General features: G+C 41.8%; 1 protein-coding gene across 2 annotated transcripts in view; it reads left to right on the plus strand.

Moving 5' to 3' along the window:
• The window catches only part of LOC308126182 (MAM domain-containing glycosylphosphatidylinositol anchor protein 2), a 188,129-nt gene that overhangs the window by 108,511 nt on the left and 55,102 nt on the right, over positions 1–24,516 (plus strand). The window contains exons 7-9 of one of the 2 annotated variants that reach the window (XM_080490365.1): positions 9,774–9,865; positions 9,962–10,199; positions 20,937–21,230. In XM_080490365.1, coding sequence (XP_080346491.1) covers positions 9,774–9,865; positions 9,962–10,199; positions 20,937–21,230 — 624 coding nt within the window. Of the gene's footprint in view, positions 1–9,773; positions 9,866–9,961; positions 10,200–20,909; positions 21,231–24,516 lie in introns of both variants that reach the window. The other variant, XM_080490364.1, reaches the window with a different exon arrangement.

Genomic DNA, 24,516 nt, shown 5'->3' on the forward strand with positions numbered 1-24,516 from the left:
GAGACATGGGTCTGGTGGGTGGACTGCAGATCAATTATACAACAAAAATTAGACATCATGACCTCATTAGCATTGGTAATGGAAGTATTTTGGTCGGTTTAAGCTCTTTCCAACCACATACCATTTAAATGACTTCAAATGACTGTATTACTGAGTTTATTTCACGGTATAAAATGATCAAATTCATGCCTGTTGATTAAATTTAGGGATTCGCAATTAGTTATTTATTTTCCATCAATAGCTGCCATAATTCCTATAAATCCTTGGTGCAGATGTGCCCAGTTATAATTTGGTCCTCTGGTAGAGGACTATGAAACTTTTGTGGCACTTGCAATATTCAAGATTGTTTTTATACTTAAGATATGGCAATATTTCTCGTATAAAAGTTACTATTCAAAGACATATGGCTCACAAGGCAACATAGTTTCTCAGAAAAAATATATTTTTAGAGGGGTCATAGTTCATTGTGTTTTTGTGGTTTTTCCTCCTGCTCATATTTCTACTCCTCCGCTTGACAGAAAGCTCCACCTCAGCCTTAATAACAGCTCTCCATAGAGTCCATCAAACAGGGAAACATAGTCACTCTCAGTTCAGCTACCATCGGCTCACCTCATTAACATATCGATATATTCTCATTTTGGGGTGAGAGTGCAAGCCACTTCATCAACACAAGGCTCTGATTTCAATCCTTTTTGACTCCAAATTAACATGACGACAAAATGATTTTGTGCATCGCCTCAACTCTGAGCTTGGACTGCACCTTTGGCTTCTTTTGTTAAAATGCCAGTGCTAGTTTTCAGCCGGCGTCTACATCCATACAAACCTTCCGTCAGCCGACACTTTTGGACTCTCGTGAGTCAACACAAGTGCTCGCTTGTGGTAAGAGCATGCCTCTTTCTTTCCTATCTCCACTTCCCATTAAATTGTCTGAGATGCACAATAAAGTGACAAAAGCTTGAAATGCAAACACAAATGGAGATTGAATGAAGAGAGCAAGGTTTCACTGCTCACAATCTGTCTGAAACATTCGCACACTCTCGCTTGATGTGTAAATGATTCACACGTGATTCCATTCAAATATCAGTGAGGCTTCACCTGATTAGTCATCAGGTTCATTAGGTTAGTCATTAGGTTAGTCATCATATAATATACTCACATTACATTGCAACTATGGTATCGTCTACCCAGGTCATGATTAGTTTACCTTGTTTTCTTGTCATTTATCATGTTTCATTGTTTGGAATACTTCTCACTAATTTTGACAGCCAGTTACTAAATTCACACATGAAAATGGTGTATTTTCATTATGTTACATAAACGCTTGAAGCATTGTTTCTCCTTTTTTTGGGGGGGGGGCGTTATATTTTGACATGAGGGGAAAAAAAGGAAAATTGAAAGAGGAGAAACCAGGCATGAGGCTGGTGCACTAACAGACTTTTAGTGGCTTATTTTGTGTGCGTGTGTGTGTGTGTGTGTGTGTGTGTGTGTGTGTGTGTGTGTGTGTGTGTGTGTGTGTGTGTGTGTGTGTGTGTGTGTGTGTGTGTGTGTGTGTGTGTGTGTGTGTGTGTGTGTGTGTGTGTGTGTGTGTGTGTGTGTGTGTGTGTGTGTGTGTGTGTGTGTGTGTGTGTGTGTGTGTGCATTTTCAAAAGAGAGACATAGAAAGAGAGATTGCCCCATATCCGTGCATTTCCAGCACTGATTCTCTGATTTGTGTTCGGTTTTGTGTGTGGCTGAAATGTTTGACATTGTGAGCACTGGATAAGAACATGCTGGTCATCTGTCTGTGTGTGTGTGTGTGTGTGTGCACATTGAGAATCACTTGCACGTGAATAAACCAAATCAGTTGGTTCTGCTTCACTGAGTTCATTCTGCATGTTTTGCAGGGTCACTCTGTGGCCTCATCCTTGCCTATCTCAGCTTGTTTACCCTGCTCTCCAGTCCTTGAGAAGACCGAACAAACTGCTGTTGCCAAAGGGGGCCGCTTGTGTGAAAACACACATCTCTCCCCGGCAGATGGTCGTTTCTCTGGCCATACTGTCCCACCAGCCAGACTGCCTTCCAGGGCTTGGCCGTCCACGTAGCCAGCCCAGCAGGCGACTGGCATCCCATCACCCTGCTGACAAGATCCTTTTTATGGATTAAGGGTCTGCAACACGTCTTCAAATGCAGGTCAATACCCAGCCTTTTTACAGCCACTTCACTTCCATTCTGTCCCAGCAAAGACAACAGTTTGCAGTATGTGTCCACTGTGACAATGCTAAGATAGTCTGAACTGTCACTTTTTGTGCCGCATACCAAATGTGAGCAGGCAGGTCTCAGGTCCAGATTTGGTGGGTTGAGACAGACTGTCTGTAGATGGTGCAGAAATGGGCAACTGTACTGGCATCTTGTTTTAGTGCCTCCCTGAAAGCGCAACAGCACAGCCCGGCATGTGTGTCCCATCCGTTTGCAAAGCAGTGAGTTTTTTTTTTTTTCCTCCCTGTGTGATGTAGAGAAATGAGCCTTGCTATCGCTATCAAAGATTGAAAATCAAACGGTGCAATGCTGTCATCTGATTTCACCGACAATTCCTCCAGGGATTCCTGCCAAATTCGGGTACAAGGCTTTTACACCCCATACATCCATCATTTTTACCTGTTAACGTAGACACAACTAATTGCCCACACACACACACACACACACACACACACACACACACACACACACAATAAAAACAAACATATTTACATATAAGCATATAACAAATCAAAGGGATACAATGAAGCTCATTTCTATTCATAAAGAGCTCTCCACTGTTTAGATTTAGACTGTTTGGCAGGTAGAAAACAATCATGCTGTACCATGTAAAAACGTGTCTGTCAACATGTGAGTCAACACGTGAATGACCCTTATCAAATTTGCTTTGGAATAGATGCTAGCGGAGAAGCTGAATATATTTCCATTCATGAATGCTGATTCAATGGGTAGATGGTCAGAACTGGCACAGCCAAGCCCCTCTCTTGTGCAGCAGCCCTAAAAAAAATTGCTCGGTGCTCCAGTGTGTGAGTGTGTGAACGAGTGTGCCACTGCTGGTTTTGTGGGTGCGTTTAGTGTCTGTGTTTGACTGTGATTCCTTTTTATCATAAATTAAAGCCAGGGGTCAGCTTGAAGGTTGAGAGCGGTATTTAGGACAGCCCCCCCCCCCCCCCCCCCCCCCCCCCCCCCCCTCCTTTGGCAAAGAACAGACATGTGAGTGACGATGATATTGTAAAAGCTGCTGACGCATGGGGAATGTGTCAGTGCTAATGTGAAGACACGTGGAGAGATAAGAGGAAAACCATTGGTGTTTGGATGAATATGTGTCTGAGAGCATGGGTGAATGCCGTGTAATGTTTTTATTCTTTTTCTTTTTTTTTTTTCCCAGCCACTTCCAGCCGTTGTCCTTCTTTTTTTTTAGTTTAACCTTGAGCTTAGCAGATGAGAGTGGCAGTTTCTAGAGACATCCATCTGGCTCCGGGAGATGAGTTCGGCTTCTCATGCTGATATTCTTCATAAGAGTGAATGAAGAGCGCAGTGTGATGCCTGCTGAGAGATGGACAGACAGGACTGACTGAAAAATGAGACGACTGATAGGCAGACGGGAGGATAATGATTCGAAGTGAGAGTGTCGGGAGGCGCATCCTTCTTCTCTGCCAGACAAAGGCAGTGGCTATGCAGAGGAGAAAGCGAAGGGGGAAAAAAACATGTTCAAGCACCGTTTCTTTTTTTTATCTATTGTTACTCTGTATTTGTATATGCGATGCCATTGTGTCATTTTCATTATGTGCACACATATGTGCTGATCATAACCCAACCCCAGGTGGTATTGTAATCCCACCGCGTGACACAAGCTCCCTGTTGAAGAAGAAGAACTCATCCAGGGCTTTTCTCTGTGTGATTGTCTGTCCTTTTCATGTACAGGCCATCCATTATTCCCACTGGCATTAAAGCTATAGAGAATCAAAAAAGGCTCACGTCAGACCAAGGGACCTCATTTTGCATTGGAATAGACGCAGGAACACTGTTCTGTGTACAGTAATGTTCCATAGCTTGAATATCCATATTATCACCGTTGAACTGCATGAAGCCCCGGCAGGAAGCAGGAGATATGCAGCGCAGCTGTTGGAATGAAGAGAGCCCTCATTTTGTCTCTTGAAATTACCACGGAAAGGAATAAGCTCCTAAAAGTGTATTTTACTCCTCGCTGTGTTGCCACAGTCAAGGTTCAATGACAGGAAACACTGAGGCTGATAAAAGTGAACCAGCTTTCCAAAAGTCATCAATAATGCATGCAGAATTTGTTTGTGCATATGTTGAGTTGTGTTTTTCGCTTGAGAAACTGTGATACTGGCATCACTTTTAAAAAATAACGCCTTGCTGCTGCTGGTACTTGATATTTTGCACTTAAATCTCAGTCATCACTCGATCCATTTAGCACTTAGCAAAGCAGATACCACACAACCCAACACACCGTGGTATGCAACAACTAATCTTCCTGTGAGCTTTTAATATCTAACAAGAGTAAACATGATCTTATCATGCTTGTAATATAGTTTTCTTGACTCTGAGAGAGACCATAGTATTTGTAAGAGCTGTCCGTACACCAATAAACCTATTAAAGGCGTAAGTTGTGTACTTGTTGGCTACAACTTCATGACAGCAGCATTCTGACTTAAGGCTCGGTCAATCCAGTACCTTTACCAGAGATTTCAATCCCATCATGTGGCAGATATGCCATGCTTAGTGATTATACAGTCCTTTTAATCATTTTTAGATGTCTAGATGGTCTTGCGCCTCGCAGACTTGCTTTTATCTTCCAAACCCGTGCAGACCCTGAGGTCCTCTGTCGTCTGCCTTCTAGTTATTCTGAAGTTAAGACAAAAATCTGTAGTAAGGCAGCTTTTTAGCATCATGGTCCATGTTTATTTAGCAGCCTGCCAGACGAGCTGAAGGAGCACCTTCATATTATATCTATATCTATAAACAGACTCAAGATCAACCTTTTTGATTTGACTTTTCATTATGTGTATGTATACATATTATGCAGTTTTCATATTGAACTTGTACTATATGATATATTATGACATTATCGAAAATTATACAATACCATATTATATGGCATCTTATGATACGCCTTAGTGGAAGTTTCTACCAAAGTACAGGCCCATAATGAAAATCTAATATTTCATTAAAAAATATGAGAACTAATCATCGACATAAACAAATATAAACATAGACAGATGTTGGAACTAATGGTGGGACCAGTTAAGAAAAAAAAAAAATTGAATAGTGAGAGGCTTTTTAAGAATTATTGCCAATAATCATTTGTATTTTAGTAAATAGACTTGTTTGAATTTAATACTTGGAATGACCTTAACTCTGGCGTCTGTGTTTGTTACTACATGTTGAGCTTTGAACGATAGCGAAGACTCCAAATGCAGATTTGCTTCAGTGATATGCAAATCCATTTTTACATGGTTGGCAAACACGTATCCGAGCTTCCATCCCACAATTTCTTAAATTGAAATCCAATTGACAATCCATCCAGTTCGACTGCTTCTGTTCCTGCAGCTTTCTATAAATTGGTTTATTGTTAGAACACAATCAAAGAAAGAGAACAGACATCAAATATATGTTAAATATGTTTTTACTCTACAAACTAAATCCTTTCCAAGGGCAGGGCATCACACCAAAAATGTACAGTGGTTATGGGAGATAGCCTGATATGATGGGAGAGTGTAAACTAATATGGCTTCGGTTTTTGAGCTATTTAGTAGAAAGTTCCAGTTCATCCATGCATTTATCTCCTTAAGATACATGATAAGTATGGTGAGAACACACACACACACACACACACACACACACCGATATACTGTATATGTTAATGGAGAGATCGAGCATGGGATGCTGCATTTGTTTGGGTGATTTTCACCCAAACACATCATGCATGCATACATCTAAGTGCAATCTCATATTGTAAATGCACACAAAACAACTCTTTTAAAACATTAATGTTGTTGGGAAAAATTGTACAACATTATTTCGAGACACAGTTCACCTTCAGAGCAAATGGGAAAGTTCTGTTTCCAAGCGGCGCCCTCATTAAAGATTCATGTTACTTTTGCCACGAACTGGTTAACGGGAATGGGAAGAGAAGAGTGACAACATAGCATCACCCGATAAAGTCTCCCAACGCTGCACTTCTCACCTCACACACTCATCACAGCCCCTTTTAAAGCCCACAGAGCTTTCGATTCTTCTCCATGCATAAGGGAAAAAGGCACCGTTTTAGTCACCGCTGCTGTCCAGCACAATTTCAGCAGGACCGCAGGAAGTAATGCCCACTTATCTCTCTTGTACACAAATGTAGTCGATTTACAGGAATGCCTACTTGCTATTCAATATTTATGGTCAGATAAAATGGCAGGAAAGGACTTTTTAATGTGGAGGAGACAGGGAGAGAACCAATTCTGAAATATGCATGAGTGCACATATGCAGCACCGGCTATTTTGATGTGCATTGCAGCTCTGTGTGGGAATGAGTCACCACAAGGGGAGAAAAAAAAATCTGGAAAAGGAGGAAAGAGAAATGGTCAAAGAAACTTTATAGGACATTTTCAGTCTCCTCTAAAAATAAAAGCTGATGCTATGTAGCTGGGAACTGGAATATTCATCAGTTTGGAAGGTTTACAGCATGCACATGACAATAACAAATAACATGGGCGCCTCCAGCAGCGCTGCTTTATTGCTGCTGTTTGAGTTCAGAAAAGAGTCAAATTAGCTCATCATCACATACATCAACCTGGAGGGAGATGAAATGAAGTTCTGGAAGTACAATTTATTTCCACTCTACATTTATGCAAATATCCTATACAGCAGGTACTTTGTTTTCTGCTTGTAATATATCAGGCAATCGTTGTGTTTGTTACAACGTGTTATAGTTACAAGTCTGTATTGCTTGAGTGGCGGGAAGGTGTCATGATTTATGTGTTTGAGCAGAAGTAAAATGAAGATTCTGCAATTGTGCTCATAAAGACAATATTTAATAATTTGGACAAAAACCACTGTCCTGTCAGGTGATGTCAGATCCAGTCCCGTCTCAGGCTGCATGTGAGAATCTCCCACGTTCAGATGTTTATTTTTCTTTTTTTTTCCCCCAGTGGGAAGTGAGGCTTTCCTCACATCTAAGTTATTTATGATTTCCTTATTACAAATACGAAGTTTGCAAAGCAATTTTAAATTGAATACGGTTTGGGATTGTCTACTTTTTGGGACATGGATGAATGGAAAGAGTCACAAATGGATGACACACATTGCCTGTGTAAGCTGTTATTGGTGTCACGTATGATACAATAAAATAAACCAATGCAGTTATAATGAATAGAATAGAATAGAATAGAATAGAAATACTTTAATAACGCCAGGAGGAAATTTTTGTTATAGCTTTACACAGAAAAGAACACAGATAAATACAAGTTGAAATATCAATACAACTGCTGTAATTTCAGTTGCGACTGTTTCTAAAGACCTCCATGTATAGAACGATCTATAATAACAACTAAAAGGTAAAGTTCAGATGCTTTTGCCATCTTTTCTATATTAGATTACCAACATATTCTCCTGCACAGACAATTATTTGCATGTTTGGGATCTGCGTGGCTATCCACAACATATACAGAACCTCAGAAAGAAATAAGAAGCAGCTGTAGAGAATAAAATGTGTTTGTCAATCTGACAGTGATTTATCTGAGGGAGACTCAGCCTGGCCTTGCAGTGCAACTGTTCTTTGATAAAAAATCTGCTGCAGTTTCTTCAGTCATAGTATAATTTTGACCTAAAAAGAATGTAAAAAGTTTTTTTAATCCAAAATGTTATGGGCTGCCACCCTGCTGCCCTGGTACTAACGAATGCATCCAGAGAAAAAGCTTTTCTAAACTGTCAATCTAAAACTAGAAATGTGTCTCGATGTCACAGAGAGACTCGCTTCACGACTTCTACCACGGGGCATGTATTCTCTCATTAACCTTTTCCTGTGTATGTTGGCTTTAGGAGAATTGAATTTTGACATTTGCGTGGTGGATGATGTATACTGTGATGCTGAGCTGAGCCCGAACAGGAAATAATTGTGGGTTGCCGGTAACACCCTGTATTTTGTATCCATAAAGGTCACAGATGTATGCTGCACACCATATTATACAAATTGTCACAGTTTCCTTCCCGGCACTATTAAATTATACACAACGTGAATGATAGGAGGTGCTTTGGAAAATAAGAATATTTAAGGTGCGCATTCAAGGCAGTGTTTGGAGAGGGTTGACATGATTGTAATATTTGTATCTGACACGCTTTAGAAATGGGATTCTCTGCCTGCCGACACTGATTTCAAACGTGAGGAGGAAGATCGTGTCAAGAAGGCGTGTGTCACTCGTCTCCTCTTCAGTGTGCTGCTTGGCAGGCATCACAATGTTTTGCACATTCAATTTCCTGTGTTTAAATCTGACATGCAGGTTTTGTTTTCGTTTTCCCTTTACCAAACTGAATATGATAATGTCACTTGGGAATTGCTAGATGAAAAGATTTCCATGGTGCCGTCAGCTTTTCTTTTTTTCTTTTTTTTTTTTTTGTGCTGAGAAGATGAATTGAACAGTAGACGCAGGGTTTGGAACCAATACAGCATGCATTATAATGAAATCATCTTCTTTTTTTCTCTTCAGAGAAGCTGCGCTTTGAAAATGGAGTTTGCAAACCAAATTGAATTAGAAATGGTGGATATTTTGTTAGGTATCTCTTCAATTTCACAGTGCGTGCATGTGTGCGTGTGTGTACCTGCTTCTGTGCCGTCAGATTCTTCAATCAGCATTTCGTATCAGTGCAGGTTCAGAGCCGAAGTCGTTAAAACACAGGATTCTGCTTTCTCTGCTACGTTCTCTTTGACACTACCCCTCCATTTAAAGCCAGAGTTTCATCGTTTTAGTCATTATTTCATTGTCCACACTTGCTGCACTAGAAGAACAAGTGAAAGCTGGTGGCTCGTCCTCCGTGATAAGGATCGCATTTCACCCAGAATCTACTTGGAGACAAGAGTGGAGATTCCTCTGTGCATGTGCTTGTTTAACAGTGAAGATGGGGAAAACTTCTATTTGATGTTTTGTACGTCACAAAATTGTATCACAACAGATAGTGTGTAAACGTCATCAGCTCTCGGTTCGCCATACACATATATTATACAGTATATCAGCTGAGAGGTTAATAGCAGAGCAAAGGCCTGCCGGAGTCCACCCTACAAGAGTCCAGGCCAGAGGCTGCCCCCCTACAGCCCCCCCCTGAAGGTCTCCTGCATACTGCAAGCCATGTTTATGATTCCACAGCTCAGTTGTAGGAACAAATGTGCATATCTGCTCAAATCAAAGGAATGCAGGCAGCTGTGCAGTGGTGTGCAATGAAGCACTGGTGGAGCAGATATATATGTGACACACTCTACATCCAGAGGAAATGCATAGCAGTGATTTACAGATTAAGTGTGGACATTTAGAAAAGAAAAAAAAAATGTACAAAAAAAGAAATCTATTTAAAAAATCCATAAAACCCTGTCTTTGGGATTACTCCTCAAAAACCACATCAATATGACTAGCAGAGCCATAACCTACAGAAGTTGTCTCAGGATTTGTTTCAGCAGTGTGCCGCAGACTTCCAGAGCTCACGCATAGCATACAAACGTATTTCTTATCCTTATAAAATCTATTTTCACTTCACAGCTTTGAAGAAGGGACGATTCTGGATCACTCCGGACCCCTACCACAATGACGACAACATCCAGATCGGACGTGAAGTCAAGATATCGTGTCAGGTACAGTAAAGGGTGTTGAACAGAGCATGTTCAAGTGTATTAGAATGTTAAACTAAGCCACTTCTCCTGGAAGTACAAGTGATGATTATGTCCTAGGTGGAGGCCACGCCTCCAGAAGAGCTGACATTCAGCTGGTTAAAGAACGGCCGTGCCCTGCGGAGCTCGGAGCGCATGGTCATCACCCAGACTGACCCCGACATCTCACCTGGAACCACCAACCTGGACATCATAGACCTGAAATTCACCGACTTCGGCACGTACACCTGCGTGGCTGCGCTGAAAGGAGGAGGCATTCCAGAGATCAGCATCGACGTCAACATTTCTTCCACAACAGGTGAGCCCCACACCCCTTTGTGCCAGTGGCACACATACATACCTCCCCATCACATCTGCCACGAACACGAACACAATTGTGCGTTAGTCCGAAACACAAGTTTAACCTTCAGCTGGCCATCAGAACAACCACCTGTGATTATGTCCAGGCAGATGAGCTAAACTATTTATCTGGAAGTAAAAACCAGGGTGATGTATGTTTGATGTTTGTGAAAATGATTTGTCCATCTCACTGTTAAACCTGATATGATTACCTGCTGAAGATACAATTTTATTCTCTACAAAAGTGCTTATAAATGGCAGGTGCACAATCTAATTCTTTGTCCAATTCGATTTACTTTACGAGATACATTTGAAGTTGGTTTGCTCTTTCTTAATCGACAGTTAAAATCTGTAATAGGCCAAGCAAGCAATATTAGATTGGAACGGTTGTACTCTTTCAAAGAGACCTAGTTTTTAATATTAAGGGTTAATTTGCCATACATCTGCTGCACTTGCAGCTCCACGTTAACTTAAAGGTACATTATGCAACGTCAAAGTCATGCCAGTTCGGTTCAGTGGGTAGTGGTGAGTCACATTAATAACATCCAGTCTGCTCTCAGTTGAGCTCTGAGTGTTTCTGCAGTGAGTCAATAGTTACAAAGCTTCAGCTATTGTCATAGTTACCTGTCCAAACAACGGTTTGGACTTTGCTGTTGGCCAGAGAACAGATTAGACGTTAGAGTGACTCACTCCTCCATCATGCTGTACAAACACATTGTACCTTTAACGGCTTGGATATCTCCATTAGTTAGTTTTGGTCTTATCTACTGGCAAAGAGATTTACGGCTTGTATTTTCTATTCCAGTTTTTGTTTCTGACATGCCAATTGTTTATGAGTTTAATAAATGATCCAGATCATGTTGTTTGTGCTCTATTGTAATGCAGACTACATACATTCAGTTATACTGCTTTTGTGCAGTACCAAAAATCTCAAAGATCTGAAACCTGTGAATGATAAAATTTATCAAAATGACAGATTTTGGTGAATTGACTCTTTTAGGGTAACTAACTAGGAGTCTAGAATATCTTCAATATGTTCTGCCAGATGTTCTCTGCTTACACTACTACACACATACCTTTGTTACAGTACCAGCAACACTGTCTTGCAATGTTTGTTCAGTTGGACTCCTGTAAACTAAAAGTGGCATCATCAGTCCGACTAATCAGACAATTAACATCCATTGTCTCTCCATCTAATTGCTGCCTCCACCACTGTTCTGACTAACGTTTGTATACATGTACTGAGCATGTGATTAACACTACATACCAGTCCACTGTGTCTACCCAGCTGCATCCTCGGAGTTTCAGTTGTGGCATGCTGAGCTATAGATAATCCTGCAGAAAGAGAAAAGGTGCTCCTGTGCAGATACTTGGCCTCTCTATTGTACACTGGTTGTTTCAAAAGCTGGCGATGCCTAGATACTCAGATAACAGAAGCACCGTTCAATCTTCAAGGCTGTAATACAGAGAGAAAATTTACTGCTGAAAAATCTATTTTTCTATCTATTATTTTGGATTTTAACATCAATCAACACCCTCCATGTCGGATGAAAAGAAAAAAAAAATGCTGAAACTGCTTTGGAGGCATCAAAAGATAACCAGATTTTTTAGAAAATGACTCACAGTCAGTAAAGTTAATAATACGTTCAGTGCTTATTCGATGCCTCCAAGCTCCTCTGCAATGGTGAAATCTGTTGGTCAAGGAGGCAAAGTAATTGCACGTGTAATAGGAAAGGAGTGGTCGGTTTTATCTGTAATCTTTAAGGTGAGGTCAATCGATGCGCAACAAAGGTGTTTGCATTGCCCTATTGTCACTGCACATTACTTATTCATCCACTGGACCCAGCGAGGGATGTGAGCCGATCAGATCAACACCCCCACAGAGTCCAAGACTGGGATGTTCCTGCTTCCCCCTTTGCTGATCCCAGATTTCCATCTGGAGGGGATCCCTGTCGGTTGGTGACGCTGGAAGAAATCTGTTTCTTATATGAATTGTCTGCTCTGTGTTTGGTGCTGATGAGTGAACTTTGAGTTGTGGGATGTTTTGAAAGTCGAACGGGTTTCCAGCAAGCACCTTCTTCCCATCACGCACACACATTTCCACGCTCACACACACACACCCTCGCCTATTTCTGCTGCATTGTTTTTCTGTCTCACACACACCTGGCTGCCAGTCAGAGTGAGAACATGAAAGCAGTGTGTCAACCTTGGGTGCATAATTATTGTTAGATAATCCTTTGATAATCCCTGCGCTATAAAACAGTGGGATCAATCGCATCTGCCAAGATTGTTTCCTCATTATCTTTTAAGTAGTGCAGTCTCTTCTTTTGGAGTGCATGGGCGATGCCAATGCATTAACACAGATCCTTTAATGTGCAAGGAAGAAGTGAAAAAAAAATTCTGCTGTCTGACTGAGGAAATAACCGAGGAAATGACTGACTCCATTGTGATCGTATGAAATGAAAGGTTTCCTTTAGGCTTAGATTTGATTGCTTCTTAAGCTTTCATTGTTCCACTTGGATGGGTGGGTATGAAATAGCATGAAAGAGTTGCGTTGTCACAGAGCTGTTCCTGTCATAGGAAATAATATACCGAATTTTGACTCCGCCAGTTACACTTCCTGCTGTTTTACCTGGATCTGACTGGGCTGTTTCCTGCAGAATGCCTCTTATGTGCAGCGTTTCTTTCCGCCGGATTGATGCTGTGAATCAGAGAAGCGTCTTGGCTGCCTGGAACGGTATAGCTGCTATGTACTAAAGCACCTCGTGCCTCAGCTTGCCATGCGCCTGCAGCCTGTTATGGGGTGAATAAGCCCAGTTTTTGTTCCTCTGCCTGTTCTCCTGAAGGGAGAAAGCCCGAGCTGCAATTAGAAGTCTTAATAAAAGTGTTTAGAGGAGATTACGCTGCAGGTCTGCCAGGGTTTCGTGCTGGGGAAGTGGTTGGAAAGCGTTTGAGCCTAAAGTGTCTCGAGTCTGAACACAGTGGCGCGCGCTGGCGGTTCCAGCATCGGTGGCAGTGCCAAATTCTGAACCAAGGCTAAGCTTCTGCTCGGCCCACACCACGCCTTTAAAGGAGAATCATTATCATCATCTTCCAGTCTCAAAACTTTCAGGATTTTTCCCTTTCGCTAAAAAAGCGGAGTGTGCAAAACTTAAAGTTGGTGTCGTAACACACTCCTGAAATAATGAGCAACTTCGATGAATGTAGTGCGGAAACGAGCACACAGACATCGCCTCTGAATAATGTCAAGATTAAGATCCTTAAGACACAGGAACAGCTGAAAAGAGTTACAAGCATTGGTGTAAAACGTCCCATAAACCTCTAACAGGAGCTAGCCAATTAATCTTTTCATTAGGCTGTGTGTTAAATGTGTGTTCAGTGGAATATTATTAGACCAGGTGATTATTGCCATTCTACGGCTCTGACTCTCAGGTATTATGTGGATTCAGATCGGAGCCTTCATCGAGGCAATTCCGAGATAAAACTTTACTGCCATGCAGAGTTATAACGGATGAATTCTTGGCATTTAAAGCCAGCTTTCAACACTAATACCCACTTTACCAGTAGCTGATGAGGTGATACCCGCTGTAACAGTGACATCTCGGCTATATTGCGGCCCTTTTAACAGTGACAAAAGCAGTTTCCGTTGATACATTTTATATTCAGCCAACGATGCTAGTTCATTCTCACTCTGATTGATGATCACAAAGTAAGTATCAAGACTGAAAGTCACCTCCCTTGTGTGGAGGATAAATCCTTCCTTGATGAGTCCCTCAATTAGCACCCCGCTCACACCTGAATTTCTGGCACCACCCAGAGTTTCTGTCAATCTTAAGAATCGCTGCAGTTAATGAATTAAGCAAATCAATTAAGTGCGCAGTTGATTAAAAAATGAGCTGGTTTAATAAACAGAATGTGCAAACCTGTTTTCTTTTTTTTTCTTAAGTTTTAGAAGAAGCTTGTGGGGAGGCCTGCTCGTCTCTGTCTGGCCTTCTCTCAGCCGTCCTGTTGTCTGTTTGACTCTGATTCGTCATGAGCTGCCATCATCTGAGTGATCACGCCACATGTGACTCTAATAGGAAGGGCATGACCGCTGGCTGTTGACCGCTGTGGTGTGCTTGTTTCAGCAGCAAATTCACTGACCCTGAAAAAGAGGAACTTGGTGGGCATCCTGACTCGCCTACAGGGTGCAAAGGTTTTTAACTGTTCTTTGGTCCTGGTGAGTTTCTCCAGTCATGTCGGGACATACAGAGATTAAAGGCTTTCAGTGGTTGTGTCTAGTCGATGTTTCTTGCATGTTAATTATCCGTGGCCAGGGGATCAGCCAAATAACTGAATATTTTTGTTAATATGTCTGACCCATTAGATACACTCAAAGCAAGATACTTGACTGAATAAAATATCTAAAATCTTTTGGTTTGTTATGATTTGGGGAAAAATCACGCACGCATATTTAATTAGGATGAGTCTTATTGTTTTGTTTATATATATATATTGCACAACAAATATATGGCATGTTCTTCATAAGTTCCTGAGCTGAAGGTTTTTTTTTTTTTATTGTAGCCAGAAAATGTGACTATTTTATGTCTCCATCTGCCAGTAGGCCATTTTGAAAAGATTAAACATAATAATGTCATTTATCCACCATAGGAAAGACTCAATGTTCTCTGGAAAAAATGCATTTCTTCTTTGAAAAAGATTATTCAATTTCTGACACAAAACTTTAGGTTGTCATTGCTAATTATCAAGCTGGTGTATCTACCCCGATAAATACAGATTTACAAATTCTAGTTCAGTGTGTGCACGTGCCAAAATCAGTTTAGGTAAATAGGCTGAATCGGTAGTTTTACTTCAAATGTCTGCACATGTAACTAAGAAGGTGAATTAGTCCTATTTACACTAGAGTCATCATCATGCACACCATGAGCAGCTTTTCATGGCTCAAGCTGCCTCAGTTGATAATAAATGCCTACACCAGTTATTAGAAATAATATGTTTTACTTGTACGGTATCTTTCTGAAAGACATTAAAGCTGCAAATATCCCCGACCTCAGTCGGCATCCCCACATGCTGATAGGCCATATAGAAGATGTATTGTTGTTCATGCACACTGTTCTCAAGTGACCACTTTAGCTGTAGGTGTTGGGATTGTAAACTTCTTTAAATTTAATAAAAAGCTACAAAGCTGCAAACTTTGCACTAAAATCCAAAATGATCCTGGAGTAGCTTATAAGCAGTGGAGAAACTGCTCCAAACTGTATTTGCAAATCGTTGGGCTTTTGTTTGAAGCCCTACACTAATGTATTAAAGTATATGAGCGAAGGTTTGCAGAAAACAGACATATTGGATAGATAATTTGACTTGTTTGTTCTTCTGTTATGTGAACTAAAATGCAGAATAATAGAAACATACTGCTTCTGTGTGCTTGTATGTACACATAAACAGTGAAAATAAACATGTGGCATGGTCTTTCAATAAGTAATTGCTCCCCTAGTTTTAATAAGCATATTGTGAACAACACACAGCGAGCGAAACCCAGCTCTTTAGGTATTAGATCGACATCCAATAGTGGAAACTTGCCCAGCAAGCTGTGTACTGGGATAAAGGACATAACAGCTGTCCCACAGCTGGGTTGCTGTCCTGAGAAATTGACCATCTGACAACGGTCAATGCCACGGTCCCGCCATTTCTAGAATGATGCTTACCACTGGCTGGCAGCATATGTCGGCACAACACCTGCGGTGTGTCCGAGTTGGACGGGAGATGCTGCCAGTATTAAAGGAAGAGTCTGTAAACACAAGTGCATTATTGTGCAGGTAGGCGGAAACCAGAGGGGAACGGGCAGAAGTGCAGTCCAAGCTGAGCTTGTAGGTGTATTGGGACCACTTTTCACTTTGTGCAAAGTCCATAAAATATGTTAATAAGATGGGATAACTCCTGTTGGGTGTATGTGCCTATAGCCTGAACTGAACCACCTGCAGTGTTACTTTATGGAGGTGGCCATCTGGGAAATCACTTCCTTGTCCAGCTGGGAAAATCAGGGAGGGAAACATGAATAAGAAACCTTTTCCCTCCCTCATTAACTGCCGTCAAGGCCCCTTGAGCAATGTGCATAAACTCTGGTCCTTTCCAGAGAGTTGCTCACTTCTTAGAGGCAAAGAAAAAAAAAAAAGTTGTGGCGTTGGAGGGGGGTACGCATGTGTTCTTAAACTGATAACTTCTTTTACTCTGCTGGTTGAGCAGATAAAAAAAAAAGGAGGGCAACATTTAGGAAAGCAGTGTGTCTCCAAATCAAAGTGCAGCCCATGAGAGCATTGGCACTGAGTGCCTCGGCCACATGAAATCAAGAGGTATTTGTGCGATTGATTGTGAGGTAACTCTCAGGAGAATGGCACCGAGCTCAAAAAAACAAACCCGCACGCACACAGTCTGTGTGGTCCGTGTTATGTCGCTGCAGTCCATCAGTGTGCTGATGCGATTTTAACACATCTGTGGATATTTATCACACCTCACCAACTCGGGGTGTAGATGCATCCCACATCCAACTGACAACCCCCTTTCTCTCTCACACACACACACACACACACAAACACACACACACACAAGTACACAGCTTCACAAGCGTGTCCACAGTGCCCCCACGGGACTCCTCTCTCTGTCCCCAGAGGTTCAGGACTCAGAGGAACAGAGAGTCCTGTCACATTGTGACCAACTCATTGGCCTCAAGCTGTCTGAACACACTGTCTCACACATACAGGCACACACACACTCTGCAGGACTTGCTGTTGTAGAGAGCGCGATGTTGCCATGGTGATGTGGAGTGATGTCATAGCACTTACCCAAAAAGGGGGCAGTGGGAATTTTTTATTTCTTTTCCAAGACATTTCCGCACACCACTCTGCATCCCATCTTCGTATGAAAATGCAAAATGCAAGATATTGCCACGTTTTCCATTTTAGCTCACATTGCGGCGTGTCTGTTGCAGTCCCGACAGATCCTGCTGGAAGGCTCCAGCTATCAGCCTATATGCTTGAAGGATCATTCCAGCTGAAGCTCTAGAGATGTGCGGCAGCATTGAGGCACGCATATAAGACAGCAAACACTCGGCTATACGCGCGCAGAGACACGAAACCATATCGGCGCACATTGCACAAGTGTGCAGGCATCACTGGCATTTGGCTGTGGTACAATGAGAGCCCAGTGAAGACCAGTGGAAGGCTCTCTGCCACACTGAGCATCTCAGTGGTCCGTCTCACACACTAATACAAAGTGTTTACTTAGATAGACAGAGAAGGAGGAAGAATTAAATACTACAGAGTAATGAGGGATGAGGTCGAGATGAGTGTGTGCGTGCATGTATTTCTTTCATTTTTAGCACTGTATTAATCCCCGAAGGGAAATTCATACTCAAGGGGACCTGGGGGGGGGGGGGGGGGGGGGCACTGCGCCACCGTGCGGCCTCAACACAGTATGACTGTTCCTGTTTCCTCAATGTTGCAGCGAGACACAATGGCAGCTGATAGCCAGTATTTGTGCTGCCAAACCCAATAGGCAGACAACTGTAATTGCCTGCCTAATCTTGGCAGTGGAGAGGCCAGGTGTAATGATGGCAACTCGGTGGATACACCTCTCCTCTGCACACTAATGGATGCTTGCAGCTCCCCCCCTGTCCTGTTGCTGTCAGTTCAGCACTTCTCTATTTGAACTCAAGGAAATGTGCAGAAAAGTGGGGGAAATATGCAATGGAAAGAAATATGTCAGTGCTTGACACCATCTTGAAAAGAGACACCGTGTGAATAAAAATCAGCCAATGTATGAAATGAGTGTCCACTGTCATTGTCCTTTTCGAAATCTTTTTTTTTTTTTTTTTGCTTTTCTTCTGATGCTCTACTTTAGTCACTGCTCTACCTGTATCTGTGTGCCAAATGACAGTAATGTGTTCAGGATTACTTGCCAGCAGACACATTGGTTTACATGTGGGTTTGGTAGTTACATTGCGGGTCTGAAAATGTGGCGTCGTCTTAGCTTTTTGGGCGTTATATTGTGTCATGCTGGGTTCTGCCTAGCGGACTTCAAAATGTTGCATCTGAAATACTTTGGATGGCATTGAGGAACATGCCCAATGGGAGGAGTAGGTGGAACCAGAGCATGAAAGTGACGTATGCTGAAGGGAAAACCAGTGAGGCAGGAGATCTGTGAGAGAAATAGGCTCAGGGCACCGGAGACTGTATGTAACTACGGAACATTTGAAAAGTTCAGCAAAGTTGCACTGTGTGCATGCTCCAGTGCGAGTCTGTGTCAAGTAAACAATCTTTAAATATGGGGCTAAAAGCTGCTTAAGTATATGTTTTCAAAAACGTTTGTCTTGGTCTGCAAAACCTTTTTCTTTGTATTTGCTTTTTCTCTTACTTGGTGATCAAGTCCAACCTTTGACTGATAAGAAAGTTCACTTGAGGAGCTCTCCGTGTTTCTGCATGAATCTATATATTTCAGGGGAAACAGGACAAAAGGAATAATCGGTTATTGGAGCATTGAAATGGCAGCAGGAATCTTGCCTCTCGCCCGGGGAGAAATGTGGTCAAAAGAAATAAAGCTGGACTCTGTTCCGTTTCCTTGAGATTGCTCGCGATTTCATCACTGAGAAACTTCAATGTGGTTTGACTCTATTCCAGCTGCATCATTGTTTGGGCAGAATGACAGAGATTCAAAAATCATCAGGGAAGCATGACACGGTTTCATCATCGCTGAGGAGATTTTCACTCCTCGATTTGCTGGCTGTAAACTATTTTTGGGAGCCGCTCTACAAAACAGTCTTGGAGTCTGTTGATGGTTGGGACGCACACAAAAAAACCACACGAACACACACAAATGCACAGTCTCAGCACTCTAGGAGCCGGTGCAATTTGCCAGGTTTACTAATTAAACAAATTTACTTGGCCAGCATACTTGATGAGGAACCAGACTGCCTCTTCCAACCTGCTAGATTTTCCTGCTTTCCAGACTTAGAATGGAAAAATGCACACAAACAGACTCACTCGGAAAAAAAAAACTTGCGGATATGGCGCTTCGCTCACACTCTGCTTTCTCATCCTCTTTGTATTATTAATTGTTCACACTCAGCCAGGCTATAAAATGTCCATTTGAGAAATGCTAAATATTTATTGGGTTGTATTTTGTCACATGGCCAGCGATAGTGCTGAGTCACCTTTGGGAGGGGTACCGTTGTAAATGCTGTGAATTGAATCCTATTGAATGATTCTGAGCGGCTGTAGCAGGGGGAGGGCAGGCGAGTGGAAATCTGTGGAGAGAAATGATAATGATGCAAGTGTGAATGTTGATAGGATGCTACTGATGGAAAACATCTTGAATAATGGTGTTGTAATGAGAGTGATGGAAGTGTGGTATGATCCTGATTGTAATAGGAATGCTGTTGCTGCTGCTGCTGCTGCTGATGATGATGATGGCACTGGTGATGTATCTGAAGGGTTTTGCTGATCTTAGAAGATCATAATAACTAGATAAATTATTATCATTGTAAAAGAGCAATAGCAGAATATGAGCTGAAGAATGACCATAAATATAATAAAAATGAGAAATAATTCAGCGATGGGGGGCTATTTTGCATCAAATCTTGAAAAGAAGGTGTGACTGTCTCTGAGTAAGAGAACAGATGATGTCTAAAGTGAACGTGGTCATTTATAATGCTTCATTTGTAGTCGGTGACAGTAAATGACTGTGGGGGTGCTAGTGGTCTGTTTTTGATGTGCTCTACCACCGTCACTACCTACTGCAGAGCCGTCCTGATCCGCACTGGAGAACCACACGTTGTAGCAGTAGATCAGACAGCTCTGTAGAAATTAACCAGCATGGGATGAAGGAAGCGAGCATGTTTCAGCTTCCTGAGAAAGTATAGTCTCTGCTGGGCCTTCTTCCCCTGATGGAAGATGTTTGAAGTCCAGGTGAGGTCAACTAAGATCTGAACATCAAGGAAATGGAAGCCCCCCACCCTCTGTACTTGATGTAGAAGTAGAGTTCCTGTTCAAAAGAAATAACTTTTTTTGTGATTTTAAGATGCTGATATTCAAGCTCTACACAGCTGATTGTTTTCACATGATAATTGCAACTACGTTCACGCAATAAGGGTTTTTTAATGCAATTGTCGTGTAAGTACAAAGAGGCGAAATATTAAGTTTCATTATAACTGGTTGTTAAGCCAATAATTCCTTAATAATCTTTGTTGTTCTTCACATATTCTTGGCATGCATACAAGGATCCAGAGAGAAAACAATCAGTTTTTAGTTCAAAGCATGAGTAAATTTCCTTTGTTGGTTGGAAAAAGGCTTCTATTGATAATTTGCACTTGCTTGTCAGTTCTCCATTGCATTGTCCATTGTTTTGCCATTGCTTGAGAGCATTTAACTTGCACACTGCTGTCCTCCATTATGGTTTAACCTAGAATACATGCTCAAACTGTCCGAGGTGTTGGTCATTACTGATGCAATTATTCGCATGGTCCTTCCATACAAGCTGTTTCTGCGACTCAGTTTCATTGCCATTGCAACTTGGATGCTCATTCGCTTCCCCCCATACCTTAATCGCCACTTCTCCCCCACACGAGTCGACCATTTCCTCTTACCCCGTCTGCTGACTTTCTAGAGCCCCATATCAGTCCCTCCTTTGTTTTTCTCTTTCTTAGTTCCCCCCAACCTGACAGTCCCACGGGGCAAGTCCCCCCTGGTGGCCCGCGAGGGTGACACAGTGGAGCTGGAGTGCCTTGTTTCAGGGAAGCCCAAGCCCATCATCCTGTGGTCGCGAGCGGATAAGGAGGCGCCCATGCCAGACGGCAGCATGCAGATGGAGAGCTACGACGGTGTGCTGCGTATTGTTAATGTGTCCAGGGAGATGACGGGCTCGTACCGCTGCCAGACCAGCCAGTATAATGGCTTCAACGTGAAGCCCCGGGAGGCCGTGGTGGAGCTGATCGTACAATGTGAGTAGACACACCGCGGGTATCATCCGTATGTGGGCCTGAATATGTGTGTCAATGCACTTTTGGCATTGACATAATGTGTTTCTACCAGTGGAGTGCCAATTGTTTCTGTGCTGTATTTTCATTGTATGTGGTGTAATTAATCTTGAGTTCTTGTCCAGTGTGACCAAAATTGAACATTCACCCATTTTCTTTCCATTCACGCCCATCCAATTTCCTTTCTGAAGGCTGGAAAATTAGTCCAGTCCCCATGGTAGCCTCAGTCAGGTCTGAGTGGAAACAGCTCTGACTCCACGTCTTACACTGAAGGGAAGTCTTCATCTGCCAAGTGTGAACTGAGCAGAACTAATATTAACAGAGGCGCAAAGCTCTAGATACTGATGTCCACACTTGTTAGGGTCTTTGCCTATGACTTGTGTGTCTGTGTGTGCAAGTACAATCGTTCCCATGTCAGAAAATCCCCAAATACTGCATTCCATATCCTCAGGCCTTAGACCCCCCCCCCCCCCCCCCAACACCGTCGCTTATTGAGAAACCCTTTCCCCTCTTTTAAGATGTGACATTCAAAGATGGCTTAACTGCTAATTAGTGAGCAGCTAATTTATTCCCATTGGTATTCATTTTGCGTTCATTTATGGACATTTGAATGGAATGTTGCAATGAACACCAGGGATTCAAAGCAGTGTCACTCACGGAAGAATTTTTCTTTTTTTCTCTGCTGCTGCAAAAAAAATAAAAGGAGCGGAAGATGGATAGGAAGGAAATGAAAGGGATCCATGTAGGGTGCTTACCATTTTCTGGCATGTGATTATAGGAAATACGAAAAACTGAGTCTTGTGGCTTCCATTGTTTCCTTCATGGCCCACTTAGTTAATCCATACATTCATTCAATTCAAGAACCTGTGCTGCATCACAACAGAGTGAAACATTCAGCAATTTGTAAGTTTTCAAACACAACATCGCAGAAAGAAAATCCAACAGCAACAACAATGAAACTAAGGTACAGCATTGCTCAACTAGTGCTTTTGGAGATAAACTTGACACATTTACCACCAGTATTTTGATTAAAGTTAAAGAAAGGGATGATTTTTTGCCAACAAGTACTGGCCTGTCTTCCTGCCCTTTATGTTTCTGTGAGTTTCAGTGTACACTTTGCTATGGCATTCACGTATGAGTACTCACCCACTTCACTATGTTAAGGGAATTAATGAAGTTTTGATGTGCTTTGAAGAAGACTGTGTAAAAAATTTTGCCTGAATTGATTATGATTATGCAGGGATGATAGCCCATATCAAAGGTTGGTAGGCTTAGCTGTGCACCAATGCTGACACCAAAAAAGTAAACAAAGGATTTAAACATTAAGATGCCTTTTTTTATTAATTAGCAGCATGAGGTCTTGTGCCTCAGATTTTGTTATTTAATTGAAAACACTGGTATTTTTGTTGGCTTTTTATGTGGATTGTTTTAATTTTTTGACTTGAAACACAAATTCCATTAATCTAATTTCAACCATGACAAGATATCCAGATAGATGAGAAGCTTCTATTCAGCTCCTACTTCATTTCAGGGGTTACCACAGCAAGTCAATCCAACTTCCACTGTAAACCCGACTAGTTTTTTTTACTTTGAACGTTCTTCCTGTTGCGATCGAGAATCAAACCCAGGTACCGTTTTATCATCCAAATATACAGACAGCTAAAAAATGGAAGATATGATGTTTCGTTCTGCCTCCTCTCACAGTTTAATGCCACAGGCAGCAATAGGTCACACTAACCCTGCTTCCATTTAGAGAGCAGCAGGAGCACAAGCTGTATTCTGTCTTAGGTGTGTCTCAGTGCAGCACAATTACTGCTCAAAAAAACAACAACAATTGAGCTTTTTGGTCATTTGCTGCAATCATACAGCCTTAATAAAAGGAAAAAAGCATGATAGTTATCTCCATTTCGTGCGTCAATGCAAGCTGTAGGTTCAATTTCGTCATGATTTAAAGGTTTGGATTAAAAAAAAGGACTTCATTACATATTCGAAAAGGTTAGTAAAATGATTAGTTGTGTTGTGTCTTTTATTCACTTTGAAATTTCTTTCATACACCTTGGAGAGTTTCCGCAACGCACTAGCACAAGGACAAGGTGGCCTCAAACGCATGTTTTTGGACTGTGAGGAAACCGTTGCTCATGGAGGAACTCATGGAGGAAACATGCAAACTTCACTCAGAAACACCTCCGACCTAACTCGAGGATATTCTCGCATTGAGATGGGATCGGTAACCACTACACCACCATGCTGCCCTGGAAGGACGGCGTGAAACTTTTTACATCTCAGTGTGGAAGAAAAAACATCAGATTCAATAAAAAGTAGTCCTAGAGATGAGAGAGATTGTAAGATGAAACAAATAAAACTTGGTAGGACACATAAAAGAAATGTAAATCTGTTTTACTGCACAGTATATTGAATGAGAAACTGCCCCCATGTCCAGTATGACAGAAGACATCAAAAGAAAAAAGGAGGAACTGGACCTCTCGCGGACCATAAATTCAAGTGATCTTAACCGTAGAAAATACAATGAATACTAAAACCTCAAAGCCCAGGGCTTTACATTCATTACATACATCCTTGCTCCAGATAAAATGAAAATGTTTCAGTGACAGCAGGAGAAACAAAACTCAAAAGTGTTTTTAAAAAGTAATGGATTTTTATGAAGGTCCACAACCTTTATATGACACAATCTCAGGGTGGAAGAGTGGAGCTCGAGTTCACAGCACTTAGAGGCCAAATTTGTCTTTGACATTCAACCATGTCAGGTCTCTTTTTATATATATCACACACTCCTGCTGCTCCCCCCACTGCATCACTAACGGTGGACCGGGGTCACTGACAGGGAGTAAGTGTTGTTAGTGACAGTGAGATAGAGAGGACATGCCTCAAGAGGTAAAGAGGGAGCGACCGAGACTGCAGGACCTCAGCTGAAAGACACTCAAGCCATTGAATCTTCTTTTGTTTTGCTCACAGGAATTTGCCTTGGCATGTCATTGCATCATAGTTTGACCTGCACAGAGTAAATCTCATCAATTCACTGGAAATAATTCTGTCCCTTCCTTTCAATAGAATTTATTCTAAGAATTCAATCATCTTTTATTATCTAGTATTTTAATAAAGCACCTCTCCGGCGCTACACTTCCGGATGTCATACAGCACTTTCATCTGTTCGAGATCTTCAAAGCAGAACATATAATGACGAGACTTATTATGGCTTTGGTAATGATAAATCAATCATTCTGCCATGTTC

Source organism: Lipophrys pholis, assembly GCF_963383615.2.
Source record: "Lipophrys pholis genome assembly, chromosome: 21".
Lineage (NCBI taxonomy): Eukaryota > Metazoa > Chordata > Actinopteri > Blenniiformes > Blenniidae > Lipophrys > Lipophrys pholis.